General features: G+C 34.8%; 1 protein-coding gene across 2 annotated transcripts in view; it reads left to right on the forward strand.

Annotated features, from left to right (window-relative positions):
• Nucleotides 1-11,871: 11,871 nt before the first annotated feature.
• LOC117335936 (ATP-dependent RNA helicase DHX29-like) overlaps nt 11,872-14,249 on the forward strand; it is a 32,033-nt gene continuing 29,655 nt past the window's right edge. For both annotated transcript variants that reach the window (XM_033896219.1, XM_033896220.1), the window contains exon 1: nt 11,872-12,042. In XM_033896219.1, coding sequence (XP_033752110.1) covers nt 11,958-12,042 — 85 coding nt within the window. In that variant the 5' untranslated portion in view covers nt 11,872-11,957. The remainder of the gene's footprint in view (nt 12,043-14,249) is intronic.

Here is a 14,249-nt window from a genome sequence, read left to right on the forward strand (position 1 = left end):
TGGTTGACTTCTAGTGGGGATAACAATGTGGCCCTCTAATGGTTGACCTTCAGGTGGATCAACAATGTTGCAATCCAATGGTTGGCTTCCGCTTGGACCTGGATTGTGGCCCTCAGCCCGACTAATCGTAGCATTCCATCCTGCATGAATTAAGCACTTGTGAGCACAGGGGCTTGTGGTCGGTCTCTTCCTCATCTGTTTCGCTTTCCTCGTTTTCTCCGTGTCACCGGTATAAACACACCCAAAAGAAAATGAAACGTGACGTTAGGCCTATTGAATAATAGCAATAGGAAATAAGTGTTTTAACGAAACAGGAAATAAGTGTTTTAACGAAACAATCTACACATTAATTTTAATTATCCTGGATACAACCACTCAAAATCCTTTATATAAACACCAGACACGCGAAAAAGCCAGGTAATAGGCACGGCACCGGCGAAACAATTTGGACAAAAGTAAACAATCCTTGCCAATCGACATGTGAATAAGCTATCATCTTCTATAAATGACATATATCTGCATTCGATATGACTTCATGTTTTATGTTGTGTAACTAAATTTCCACCAACCCGCTTTACCGCTAATGATTTACCAAACGGAGTTTTAGAATCTCCCCGTCCTCCTGGAGAGGAAACTGCACGGCTAATTTTAAAAGATGTATGTGTAATTCCAACTTCCCTATCAGTGAAGGAAGACTCTAAAACAACACTATTTATATTCTTCCTTCAATAATCTCATATAATTACTATAATGTTTATATGACGGAATGTACAGTAAATCATTTAAAGCAATTTTACATATTCACTTATCAAGTCTTTAACTAAAATTGTAAGTGTATAGCCTCACAATTGTAATCTTACTTTTTAACTAGCTAACTATACACTCTTCCTGAACGATCTAAGTGAAAAGCTAACCAGAATAGGCGAAAAAAGATATTATCAAATTCTTCAATTTACACTTGCATTTCTGGATAGTAACTTTCCTGCTCACTCAAACTCGGACGTTTCATTGACTTGTTCTTACAAAATAACATTTGACGTGATAGACGTCGACTGCTATCAGAAGAAAATCTTCACTACGGGGACTAGAGAGATGCAAGTTGATGGTTAATGTCAATGATAATAACAATCTCTTTGTGAAATATAATACATGAATTGCTTTGTGTGATATGAAGCATGACCTGTTGCATGCTCCTACATATGCCTGCCAGTTCTGATTCGACTTTGATATACCTGACGATCTTGAGAGTATCGTCTATAAAACAATTTCTCTTCAATTACGTTTGGCCTTGTTCCCTTGTACATTTTCCAAGGGTCCCTGTCTCAATTGACCCTTTGTATTCTGTTAAAGCTCCATAATATAAAAATATATTCGCGTTAATCATTAAAATTAATCTACTGTACAAAATTACATTTTCATGTACTCTTTTCTCTTAGAAATCATTATGCCGCTGTATCGGTCAATTAAAAGCCGACGTTACAACACCGACGTCATGCTTTTAAGCCAATGAAAATGCTTGTTATAAACAAGTTACAGTTGTGTGATCGCACAACGTTCCAAAAACATCGTGCTCACACCGTGCAGACATCGTGCGCACAAATGTGCGATGTGCGATACAAACCGCACAGCTAACGATAGGGTTATAAATATTACGGAGTAACTAGTTATACGAAAAGATATACGAAAAAAATAAAATTATGATATAAGATGGTCGCTTTTATATATATGTGCTGCATAACAATTATTTTCATTCATGGAACATGTATGACCTGTTAATTTTTGGCATTTAAGTACCGTCATTTTGTCTCGCAAGTATTCGTGATGTTTTCGACGGCCTGGTGATACATCTACATGTACATGTACCAGAATGGTAGACTGACATCACTACGATTATTTATCTTACTTAATACATAAATTACATATATTATGTATTTTTAAACACAACAGAAATGTTTCTATTCATAACAAGTCGTTTTATCTGTTGTTCCATACTATGGTGGCTCGTTAGGGCCAAGTATCAAATCTTGCATTCTCGCACTCTCGACCTTAGGTCGAAAACGCGAGAATGCGAAAACGCGACGGCGAGGGAGCGAAAACGCGAGAATGCGAAAGAGCGAAAACGCGAGATTGCGAAAACTCGACGGCGAGAATGCGAAAACGCGACGGCGAAAACGCGAGATTAATCTCGCACTCTCGCCGTCGCGATTTCGCTCCCTCGCCATCGCGTTTTCGCATTCTCGCGTTTTCGACCTAAGGTCGAGAACGCGAGAACGCGAGATTAGTCATTAACGGCCGTCCTCGCACTCTCGCTCCCTCGCGTAAAAGACATTATACATCACTAGCTAGTGGCTACTGCATATATTAGGCCTACTTACCTTATACTACTGCATGGTATTCCAAATTTGTGTAATAGTTGGAGAACAAATCCCCAAATATATCATCCCTGGTATCTCTGTTTTCATTAAAATTAAACATATAATATTAATCCTTGAATGTACTGTAGATGATATTCTTAGACAACGTTTAAATTGTTAGCGTATTACTTCAGATAATTGAGGCTCATCTAGTAAATCGAAGGTAGCATATAAAACAGTAAGGCCTATGTATGTGTCAGTGTGTCAGTGTATCAGACTTATTAAAAAAAAATTCTGGATTTCGATCCTACTCACCTCCATCACCCACAGATATACACACAACAAGCCTGTCATGATGAGGTTCTATCTAATACCGGACTTCCTTACGCGAGGGCGGCCGGTAAGGTCTAATCTCGCATTCTCGCACTCTCGACCTTAGGTCGAAAACGCGAGAATGCGAAAACTCGACGGCGAGAATACGAAAACGCGACGGCGAGAGTGCGAGATTAATATCGCATTCTCGCCGTCGCGTTTTCGCATTCTCGCGTTTTCGCTCTTTCGCTTTCTCGCGTTTTCGCTCCCTCGCCGTCGCGTTTTGCATTCTCGCGTTTTCGACCTAAGGTCGAGAGTGCGAGAATGCGAGATTTGATACTTGGCCCTAACGAGCCACCATACACTGTAGTTGTTTAGTTCTACATGTATTATACACATTTCTTCGACTCGCCAAGTGGTGTCCTCGACGACGTCCGAGCAATTTATAGATCGGTATTTAGTTTCATTCCTAATAATTATTGCATATATTTCACCAAAAATATGGTAATTAGCTTCCTCGTAAAATGTTAATCGTTGTATATCTTTTACAATCGTTCCACACGTTTAAATAATTAGATGACGCGTTCCTCATTCTATATCGACCACGATACATAGCGCACATGCAATCGGAACCCCTCGTCATTTTCTCCGAAACTAGACTCGGACCAAAGTAGTAACCATTTTGGACTACTTTCGATCACATGACACAAAAAATGGCGGCGCCCATGTTTCATTAAACGGCGAGATTCAGCGATCATCATAAATCGACATGATGTGAAAACGGTAGTTAATGGGATGTCAAAAGTTTTCCACATCACGATTGTAGTATTTCGTTATATTTCTCATATTTCGATCATTAGGAAGTCGCTGATTTACCTCCAAGTAAATATTTGTCTAACAGTCTCAAATGGTAATGTTTTATTTTGTCAGCGAGTGTTCGATTGTCAAGTAGGGTATTTCTGTTACTCAATACATATTAGTTCTCTAATTTTCTTAAATGATTTCGACAGATCTCACCCTTGATTCTTTTATCTTTTAAGATATATATATATATATATATTTGTCATGACAGGTCTGATATAATATATATGTACATCAATATATACAATATATACATTTGTATATGCCAAGATATCTATAAACATCATCATTCCTGCCATCTCATTATGACAGCCACATTTTTATCAATTGCAAGATTTTCAAAACATCGTGATCACCTTCAAATATGATATTTTTGTAGATATATTTATATGTAAAAACACTGAAATTTAAGACTCATAATTTGGAGGAATTAGCATACCTGAATGTTATGATTATGATATTTCAAGTACAATTGTATTTCTTATTGATATACATCCAAATTATCACTAGCATATAAAGACTTCTACAATATCTGAATTACATGTATGCAGGAATGTTGATGTTATAAATGCATATAAATTATAATATGAAATCTAGACAAAAGTAAAATACAGAAAACTTGTAAACACGGCCGAGATAAGTTTTCATGAAAGATGTGTTCTCCTTTCTCTAACTTGAAAATCATAAAAAAAGAAGTGACAGCAGATATAGGTCTAGTCTGATTCATATTACACCAGACCCAGAATATCTGTACTGTTCCTCCACAGCTGGATTATAGTCTGATTTATATTATACCAGACCCAGAATATCTGTACTGTTCCTCCACAGCTGGATTATAGTCTGATTTATATTATACCAGACCCAGAATATCTGTACTGTTCCTCCACAGCTGGATTATGCACTCATACATTATATACAGGGTAATGATCATACCTGCACTTTGATAAAGTCTATTTTTGTTCAATATTAACAAATCTTTGCCAATATTATATATATATGTATATACTATTATATTATTTTCATCAGCATTATACAGAACACAACCATGTGTCATCCACAAAGGCAAATGAACCAGGATGTTTTCTTTAGGAAAGTGGTTAACATGGAGAGTTTTTTTTCCAAAAAGCAAATAAAATTCCTATTAGAACATTATTTCAAATAATACAAAACCCGTTAAAGAATGGTGAAATAAAATATTTTTATGTTTATTAGGTATAAAAATACATAGTTAACCCTGAAGCATATCAATTTGGTATGATTCTATTAATATATTATGATAGAGGATAAAGTTTACTAATGGTAAAATCATTATCCGGTTCTCCAACTTTTCTTCTATCATGTATGTCTCCAGAAATGTGTTTTTTCTTATCTTGTTGTGTTCTTTTTGTTTAAAGTTCAGGGATTTGATTTTTCTATATGATTACATCTAAATGCACTGTACATACCAGAAAAAATATTGATGTGATGGAAAATTGCCTCCTAGGCCGGTGAAGGAAAGCTTGGAATAGCCCTTTATGAAAACCTGAACATTGACAAGTCAACTTTTGTTGCTTCATGCTACAGCTAAAACAAAATGTGTACCAGTGTAAAAAAACACCAGCTAAAAGTGACTTGACATTTTAACAGTGACATTGACTGTTGACACAGTGATAATTATCTCTGGTCAGCTGAACCAAGACTGAATTTTGTTAAAAAAATAAACTTAAATCATTCATTAAAACCTGGAGTAGAAGGTCATTAACTGTTGTTGACAGATATCATATGTAATTAAATCACTGATGATATCGCAGTTCAATCACCTTTTTATTTCACTCCACAATCCAAGTGAAATATATTCTGAAGAAGTTGAATTCTAGTCTTATTTACTTTTTAATTAAAATTAAATTGAATTAGAAGATTGTTCCAAACTACACTTACTGTACTTAAAGATTTCTGTTAAGTATTCACCTATAAATAGGATTGATAATGAAATTATCATTATTATTGAGCAGTATCTATACCGAATGAGGTGTTTTCACAACTCAATACATATAAACTCTTTAATCAACACAAAAAAGGACATTTATTATAAAGTTCAGCAATCTATTGCTTCTGGTAGGAGTGACTGTTAAGGAAAAGTTTGAAGTACAATGGAGTAAATGGTAAAAAAAAGTTACAGTAGTTAATTCATAAGTTGGGTATTTGGTTTGAATTGCCAAGTATGATTAAACTATTACTATTACAACTATTATTGATATCATTTTTACACTTCACAAGAAGCACCCTTTTTGTACTTACTCCCAGCCCTTGACAAAGCCAAACATACTAGTATTTATTTGTCTTTTTTTCCACTACCTTTCCTAACTTCTTCTTTTTTTTCACACTTTCCTGTCCATCTTGACAATTAAGTGAAATATTTATCATAATTAATACATTAGGAATACCATTTTGATATACAATAGGCAATTCATTAGTTCATATGTGAATGATATCTTGCTATGAAAGGTTGTGGGTCATATTATGTGATGTGGAGGAATGAGGCTGTAAGATCTGCCCCCCCCCCCCCCCCCCCCCCCCCCCCCCCCTCCATCTTTTTTGTTTTGGATTGGAAGTTCAATATATGTATGCCATATATACATGGTAAAAAAAATGCTGATGTGTATTTTGATGAATATGCAATGACATGTTGTTTTTATGTCAATATTCAGTTTGTAATGAAAAAAAGTGTTAATAAGGCTGATGATAAGGGTGAGGATGTTACAATAGGGTATCTTAACAGTATATGTCAAGATAGTACATTCACATGAAGATGATGATGATGAGATTGTAAAAATGAAAATAAAGAATAAATTATATACATGTACAAGTAATAAATCTCTGGTCAGCTGATGTCTTATTCAATTAAAAACTTTGCTCAATAAATTAGATTCATAGTATTTTTAACAAAATGCTCAACACATTGATTTTGATGTCAAAAGATGCATGACATTTTTTAAACTTTGATGGCATGTCACTATTCATCCATTAGAATACATGTACTGCAAGTGCGTTTGTTCCTAAGCTGATTTTACTTAGGTTGGTTTGTTTGCTAGTTTTATCACCACACATATGATTCAGTCATGCAGGATCATTTTGAGGCTGGGTCTCCTTGTAGTTGTTAGTAACTACATCATTGAACAACGCACAAGAGGCCCTGAACTTATACTTGGATAGATGCCAATTGATGTCTCATAATCAATTAAAGTGTCATATTCCAGAAAACTGTAGAATTGTGAGAATTATTACACTGGTAACCCCAAAACTTTCAATTTCCTCGTGCCAGTGTTAATTTTTAAACATAATTGAGGGTTTAAATGTCGCACCAGTGAATGAAGTGCATGTGTGGTATTAAGTGAAAGTGAGGAAATTAAGTGCAAGGTATTAATGTTAAAGGAAAGGAATTTATTTGTATCCGTCTTTCGTGCTCCAACAGAGTTATCGGCCCTCACTACACATACCCAAGCATATTGACAAATGAGTGAAAAGTACAAATTAGATCCAAGCTATTATTGTTGAATCTCTTAGATAACCTCACAATCTTCAAAGTAAATGGTTCAACTGACCACTCACAACAGTTATTAATTGCCAACAGATTTACATGTCAAGCTCTACAGAAACATACAAGTGCCATGAACAAATCAAACATAAAAACTGCCAGGAAAAAACTGAGACTTGACAATACACCATAGAAATTGTAACTAACTCAGATAGAATATACCATTACATGATACAGAAGAAAAAGAACGGATATGATTTAAACATTCAGAATAATCAAGGGAATAGACAACCTCGAAAAAGAAGATTTCTTCGAAATAGAGACAAACAGGAGGACTAGAGGACACAAATACAAAAGTATGAAGCCCCAAACCAGACTGAACATCAGAACAAACTCCTTTAGTATAAGAGTAATCAATGACTGGAATAACTTGTCAGAGGAAGTGGTAGAAAGTGAGACAATTAACCAATTCAAAAATAGACTCAACAAGCATTGGAAAGACCTGCTGATAAAATTTCACCCAACTTGTGTTTAAATATCTACAAGCCAGTATATAAAAGGAAAAAGAGGACTGTGAGACAATTTTTACAAATTTAAAGTGATCTTTTTTTTGGGAAACTGTACATAAACTTTAAGAGGTGGTGAAATTGTATATAATCATAAAGAAATCCAAGGAACCACAACAATGATATATTGATGAAAAACTTTTAATCAAGGACAAGGCGCAACAAAACGTATTGATGACTTGAAATCTATCAAGGTGGTCAAGAGGTACAGTATTTTTTTATAAAGTTATATATATAGGTTTCAGAATCAAGGTTGCTACCTGTGAATTAATGTAAAATTTAAAATCATATATAAAATGTATTTCAAATACGGTATTTGATGACTCAATGATGTAATGTCTAATGTTTAAGAGTGTATTTTATTCTTATGATCATCATACTCATGACACTTATTTTTTTACTCAAGCATCTACCAGAATTAAATCAGTCTAGCTATTATTAATGTGTATTCTCGGTGAGTTAACTAACATTCATGACATTTGGCAGACAATAGGACTTTTTAGGGATACTTTTGTTGATATAAGGAACGCATCGCTGTCGATAAAAAAAAAGGATTTAATAAAAACAATAAGGGAATAACCTGGCTGTAGATGTTACATGTACCGGTACACACATAGTAGATCTTTACAAATACGGTTGGATCATAAATATAACACAAAACTAAAATGAAAAACATGTCAATAACATTGATATAACGCTTACTCTTCACATATACAGTGAAATACTTAAAAAAAACGCATGGAATAGACTGGGCGCAGCCATGTTGTTTACCCTGTCGACAGCTATAGTTCGCGGTAATTTGGTCATCGTCCGGCGAATCACCTGGACCCATCATTTTCATGTGTATTCATACACTTACCTCCGAGCCTACGTTCGCAGACGGAGGCGAGGTGTTCCGATTGAGCGCACATGTACCGTTCCAATCGCCCATCGTGCGCACATTTTCCTGCACGATCCGTATCGCACATCGTGCGCACATCGCACATCGTGGAACGTTGTGCGATCACATAACTGTAAATCATTATGCATTTAAGCATTGAATTGTTACCAAATGGTAGTATACAGTCGATAAGAATACAATTTGGGTGACATAAATACAATGTCGCCCGTTAAAAGATTTAAGATTTTTTAAATATAAATGCTGGACTTTTGATTAATGTTGTCGTGTCTAGCATTTCTGAAAATTTGGAAACGAACCCCTGTGAGTGTGACGACATTGACAATTTGATAATTTCGTATAGATCAAGAACAGCGCTTATAATAATTTTGTGTGGACTTCAGTTTTTGTAAAATTTTACTCTCATTTTATAGCCTTAAAAATGCTTTGGCGGCCCCCAGACCCCTCGCAGACCCCTCAAAAAAATTCGGCTCGCGCATTACTTGATCCGCGCCTGGGAAAGATGGTTTTGTCATATTTCTTGAGGATATCTCTACGGCTGCCTGAACAAGAAAACAAATTGAAAATGGTGCTGTTCATATCTTAATTTCACAGAAAGTAATGAAATTAATTTTCTCTAATGTATGCTCGCGATGATCCCATGTTGTGATTGTCATTTGTGGGTAGATCTAAAAACAGATATATAATTGAGAAATGGCTTCATATAAGTTTGAAAGCCTTTGTCCAATCCTTTTGTATATTTTGATGCAAATAAAACATGTTTTAAACAAATCGAAAAATAATATGGCCGAAAGTTGAAGCTTAATATATAAACGGTCACGCACGCGTAACACACTGCGATCTCCGATTTCTGATCCGTTAGCGAAAAAAAAAAGTTTTAAACGTCTTTTATTTTTGTTTAAGTCCATGTTGACTTTAAAGATATGGTGTATTAACGAAAAGACAATAACTTTCTCTACACGAGCAAGTTACAAACTTTCGATATAATTCTCGCACACGAAAGTCACGTCAGATATAACTTTAAATGCATCGATGAATTCGTGCAACTAACTCTCTAGAAAACGATCCCGAATGATTGCAAATTTGCTATATTCATTTTCCGCCTGGGGGCAGCGTCCCCCCCCCCCCCCCCCCCCCCCCCGGGACCCCCTATACTAGGGCGTTGCCCTGGACCCGGCCCCAGACCCCTCGCCAAAAAAAAAAGTCGGCGCTCGCATTATCACTAAATCATTGGACCCCCACCCCCTTTCGAAAATCCTGGATCCGCGCCTGGAATCTCTATATTGCATTGAGTTAAGATATTGCGGGATATCGTATACATTACGATGATGTGTACAATATACTATTACAAACATTAGCACAAGGCACAAAAGAACTTTAACCCCAAAAGTATAATTCCGTTTCGGAGAGTACCTTCGAAAAGCACGCATGGTATTATTGTAAGTATGCAGCTGCTAGCGTACACGTGTCCCTGACAAATGTCTCTACAGTTAAATGTGCATAAAAGATTTGGATTCATGTTCGTAATTCTTTCTTTTGTTTTGTTATTTCTCAACTCAGTATATATCTGCATTTCTTGGATATTGTCCTCGGGTCATTTAAACATTACATACTGCTCCAAGGTTTATTTACTCTTGAACTTTTTTACATAGTAATAAACAAACTGCGGGCTATTTTACAATATTAACTTTGTATCTTTAACTTCACTTTATTTACTTTTAAATTACAGCAATTAATCGATATCAACATTTTAAAACGTCTGTGTACAGAAACGATCGAGAGTTTATGTATAATTATGTTGATAGAAATATTTATAACATTTCAATAACCTTAAAACTGAAAAAAACATACGTATATCTCTTAGCTACAAATAAGATAACTAGAGAAGAATACTTACTATTCCTAAGGCAATACACTTCCAAAAACGATATATATGTATATGCATAAGAACGGCTGCTAAAAGATGACACATTAGCAATATATTCGATGCCTGTCAGAAGCAAGTGTTACTATAAAAATACATGTGCATGCTTTATTCATCTCAGTAGTTGAACGATATGGTTTGACAGGTGGTCGAAAGTGATGTTTTCCTCAAAATCTTGCCAACGTGTCAATTTTGTCTTCTTAGTAAAATGACACATTAGTCCTATCATTAATTTCGCTTAAATTACGTAAGAATTGTACATAAGACCCATTTCAAAAGAGCATGAAGTACATGTGTAATATTCTGTACCGTGTTACGATTCGAACGAATTAAAACGTGACAAGCAGGTCACGATATCAACTCTCCACCGCCATTGTCTGGAAGGATTGTAGCAAAGACACACAAGATATTAACACATTTCTAAACAAATTCGGAGTTAGACACTTTAATTGGAGCTAAAGTGAATTAATTACACTACATCCTATAGAGGTTTCTTCCTTCTAGAACAGCAAAAGTCTTAGTGATGCTAAGCCTTATAATAATCTGATGCCCAGGAGGCAATATACAACTAATCACTAGAAAAAAATGCTTAATCTAAATAGGGAGTTGTAAAGGTCCCATAATTCAATAATTTTTATAACTTTAAATATTGCATTTACAAAAATATGAAGTACATGTGTAAAACGGTTGCAATTCTCAAAATGAGAGTTGGCCATTTTTTGTTATTGATTAAAAAATGCATTTTGTAAGGATGTGCAAATACCCCAATTACATGTTTCATGACCGAAAATGGGTGTAGTACTCGGATATTAATTGTCACCACGCAATTTGTAATAAAAGTTTCAAAGTATTTTTTTCCGAAAAAAATCGTCACCAGATGGAAAGATTATCTTTCCTTTGTACATTTTTCAAATACATATTTATTACTTAAAATGACATTTGAAAACTTATAACAAATTGCGTCGAACTGTTTGGCCATTTCAACGTAATTTGTAATAATAAATTCGAATATTGAATACCAAAGTTCTTATGTAATACCTTGAGTATATACAATTGTAACACGACCTTGCAACTCGACGCAATTTGTAATAACTTGTCTTAGATAAAAAAAAAAAAAAAATACGTATATAAAAAAAAAAGAAAAATATTAAACGTCTAATATACGTTGGCCTGTTTTCCTCCTCAGTTAGAACAGAGACATGTAGGTTCAATGAAACCCTAAGAAGACTTTCTAGAAAGAAGAGAAAAGATAAGATGATTTAAAGACTCTAGTAGATGTAGGGCTAATGAACACTAATATTTTTTTTTGTTTTTTTTTTTCACCGAATTTTAATATAGACCCCAAAATTCTGAAGATGTGTAATACACTTTATCAGATCCCTTAGGCACATGTTACGAGCTTCCGGAACACCAGTCGTGTCCGGTTTAGTTTTAGAATTTTTAAAGATGGCTGCGCCCATGAGAACTATCCGTCGTGTCGTGATGTGATAATGATTTATGTTCTTTTCGATAAAACAAACAATTAAACATGGGTAAAAAGAAACAAGCCAAGCAAGAGAAAATTCAACCTGCAGACGACAGCGCGAAAATCAAGAAAAATAGAGAAGAAAAGGGTATGTCCATCAAAAGCATTCACTTCACAGCCTGACACAGGTACTGAGCCTGACACTGTGACAGCTGCCTGAGATAGACCAAGTTTTTCTCTGCACCATGTCTGGTGTAGGACCAGACATGGCCTACACCAGACATGGTTGGTGTCAGGACCAGAGAAAACTCGGGCTATTTACAGGAGCTCTGCGGTTAGTAATTTATCAGGTTGGGGGAAAACCACCAACTATCGTATCTTTGTTACTAAAAATAGCCGAAATTACTTGAAACTTAACTTTACAAAATGTTTCGTCAAAGTCGCATTTATTTAAGGTGTTATGAAACATCATACAAATAGAAAAATAATAAAGTATTTGCACATTGTAAAGTACCTAAAATTCATGCAATACTTATGGTAGAGTAACATCAAGTTTCTAAGTAAACATTAAAACAATGCTTTCATGCACAATAAACATCTTTTAGTTAAGTGTAAATTCAATTCAATTCCAACTTTATTCATAGTCGGTACATATTATAATAAGTCAACATTAGCTCTAATGAGTTATTAGAACCGACTCAAACAGTAATAGACATGCACAGATTCAAAATAAATAAAAACTAATAAAACATACAAGTGTATTTATCTGATCGTGTTAAACAAAATATCTTGGAACTTAAAACATTTACCATGTCGTAAATTAATGCACCATTTAATAATATATAGCAAAATTTACTGTTTAAAAGATTTTGGCTATCTTTAGTAGCAAATCCATACTCCAACCGGCATGTTGTTATATGAGAGTATGCATATTATACGCAAATTGGCAGTTTTCACAAACTTGTTTATTGATGAGTAAAAATAATTTTGAGTCCAGTATCAGGGATCAATAGAGTGTGTACATAAACTATATGATCAATTGATCCATGATTCAGTTTTGGATAGAAATCGTCTGAACTCTTGACACAGGTTAATCATAAACAGCAATTCTACAAACTACATGTGTATACACCACACTGTGTAATCCAATGGACAACCAGAGTAAAAGCATGCACAGGTAAGCATGAATATTTTTTTCCTTTTTAATGATTTTACCTACTTTTTTTCTGACGAAACATTTTAATATTATCAATAGCAATTGAAAAATTTTTGTTTATATTTAAAGGACACTTAAAATCATTATACACAATGTATCTCATGAGTTTCCTTTTTTTTCTAAACATTTTCTTCGGGCTGGAAAGTATGGATCATATTTAAAAGGTTTTGTTACAAAATCAATAAAAGTTTATGCGTGCCGTTTCAATGACAACTAGTGTGTTATATATACACTGCCACCTTCATCAGACAAATGACCCGGGCACAAAGGTACCGGACTGTTAAACATGTAAAGGTTGAAATTTGAAGAATTTCAGTGGTTAAAGTGTCCCACCACTTTATATATATATAGCTAGCCTTCCACCTCTGGGTCACAAGTTCAAAACCCATGTGGGGCAGTTGCCTGGGACTGACCTTAGGCCAGTATTTTTTCTCCAGGTACTCAGCTCTCCTCCACCTGCAAAAACCTGGCACGTCCTTAAATGACCTTAGCTGTTAATAGGATGTTAAACAAAATAAATCAAATAAACAAAACGGACCGAAATGACTCGATTCTGCTACTATTTGCCTAATTACTTGGTCATATATGTGCTGTAAGGGTAATGTAATGGCTAAAATCTGGAAAAAATGTTATGGTATTACATATTATTAGGGTCCACACAAACAGACTAATTCTACTTGAAAACTCGCTTTAAATTAACTCTCCCAAAAACAAATTACCCCGTACATTATTAAGTTGGCACAGGTGATTGATTCAGGCCCATTGGGCCTCTTGTTTAAAAGAATTTTTTTTTCAAACATTCCTGTACAAAAATGTTTCTTTGTTGAGAGAAATTTTCCCTCTGAGTTTAAATACATCCACACAGGGGCTTGACATGTTCCTATGACCCAACATGAAAAATGTGAGCCATATGAACGTGTCAAGCCCCTGTGTACAACAATTCATATGAGAGGATGATCATCACCCATGAAAGACAACAATACAGTGTTTACATATAGTGAAAATATGAAACAGCACATTTATTCTTTTTAGTATTTTATGTTACCTTTAAGTCATTACCATTTCAGCTAACGGTGATGTATTATCCACTGTATTCCACTACGAACTGGTTTGCATTATTTACTAAGTAGTATTGAATT

The sequence above is a fragment of the Pecten maximus genome, chromosome 10, assembly GCF_902652985.1.
Source record: "Pecten maximus chromosome 10, xPecMax1.1, whole genome shotgun sequence".
Taxonomy (NCBI): domain Eukaryota; kingdom Metazoa; phylum Mollusca; class Bivalvia; order Pectinida; family Pectinidae; genus Pecten; species Pecten maximus.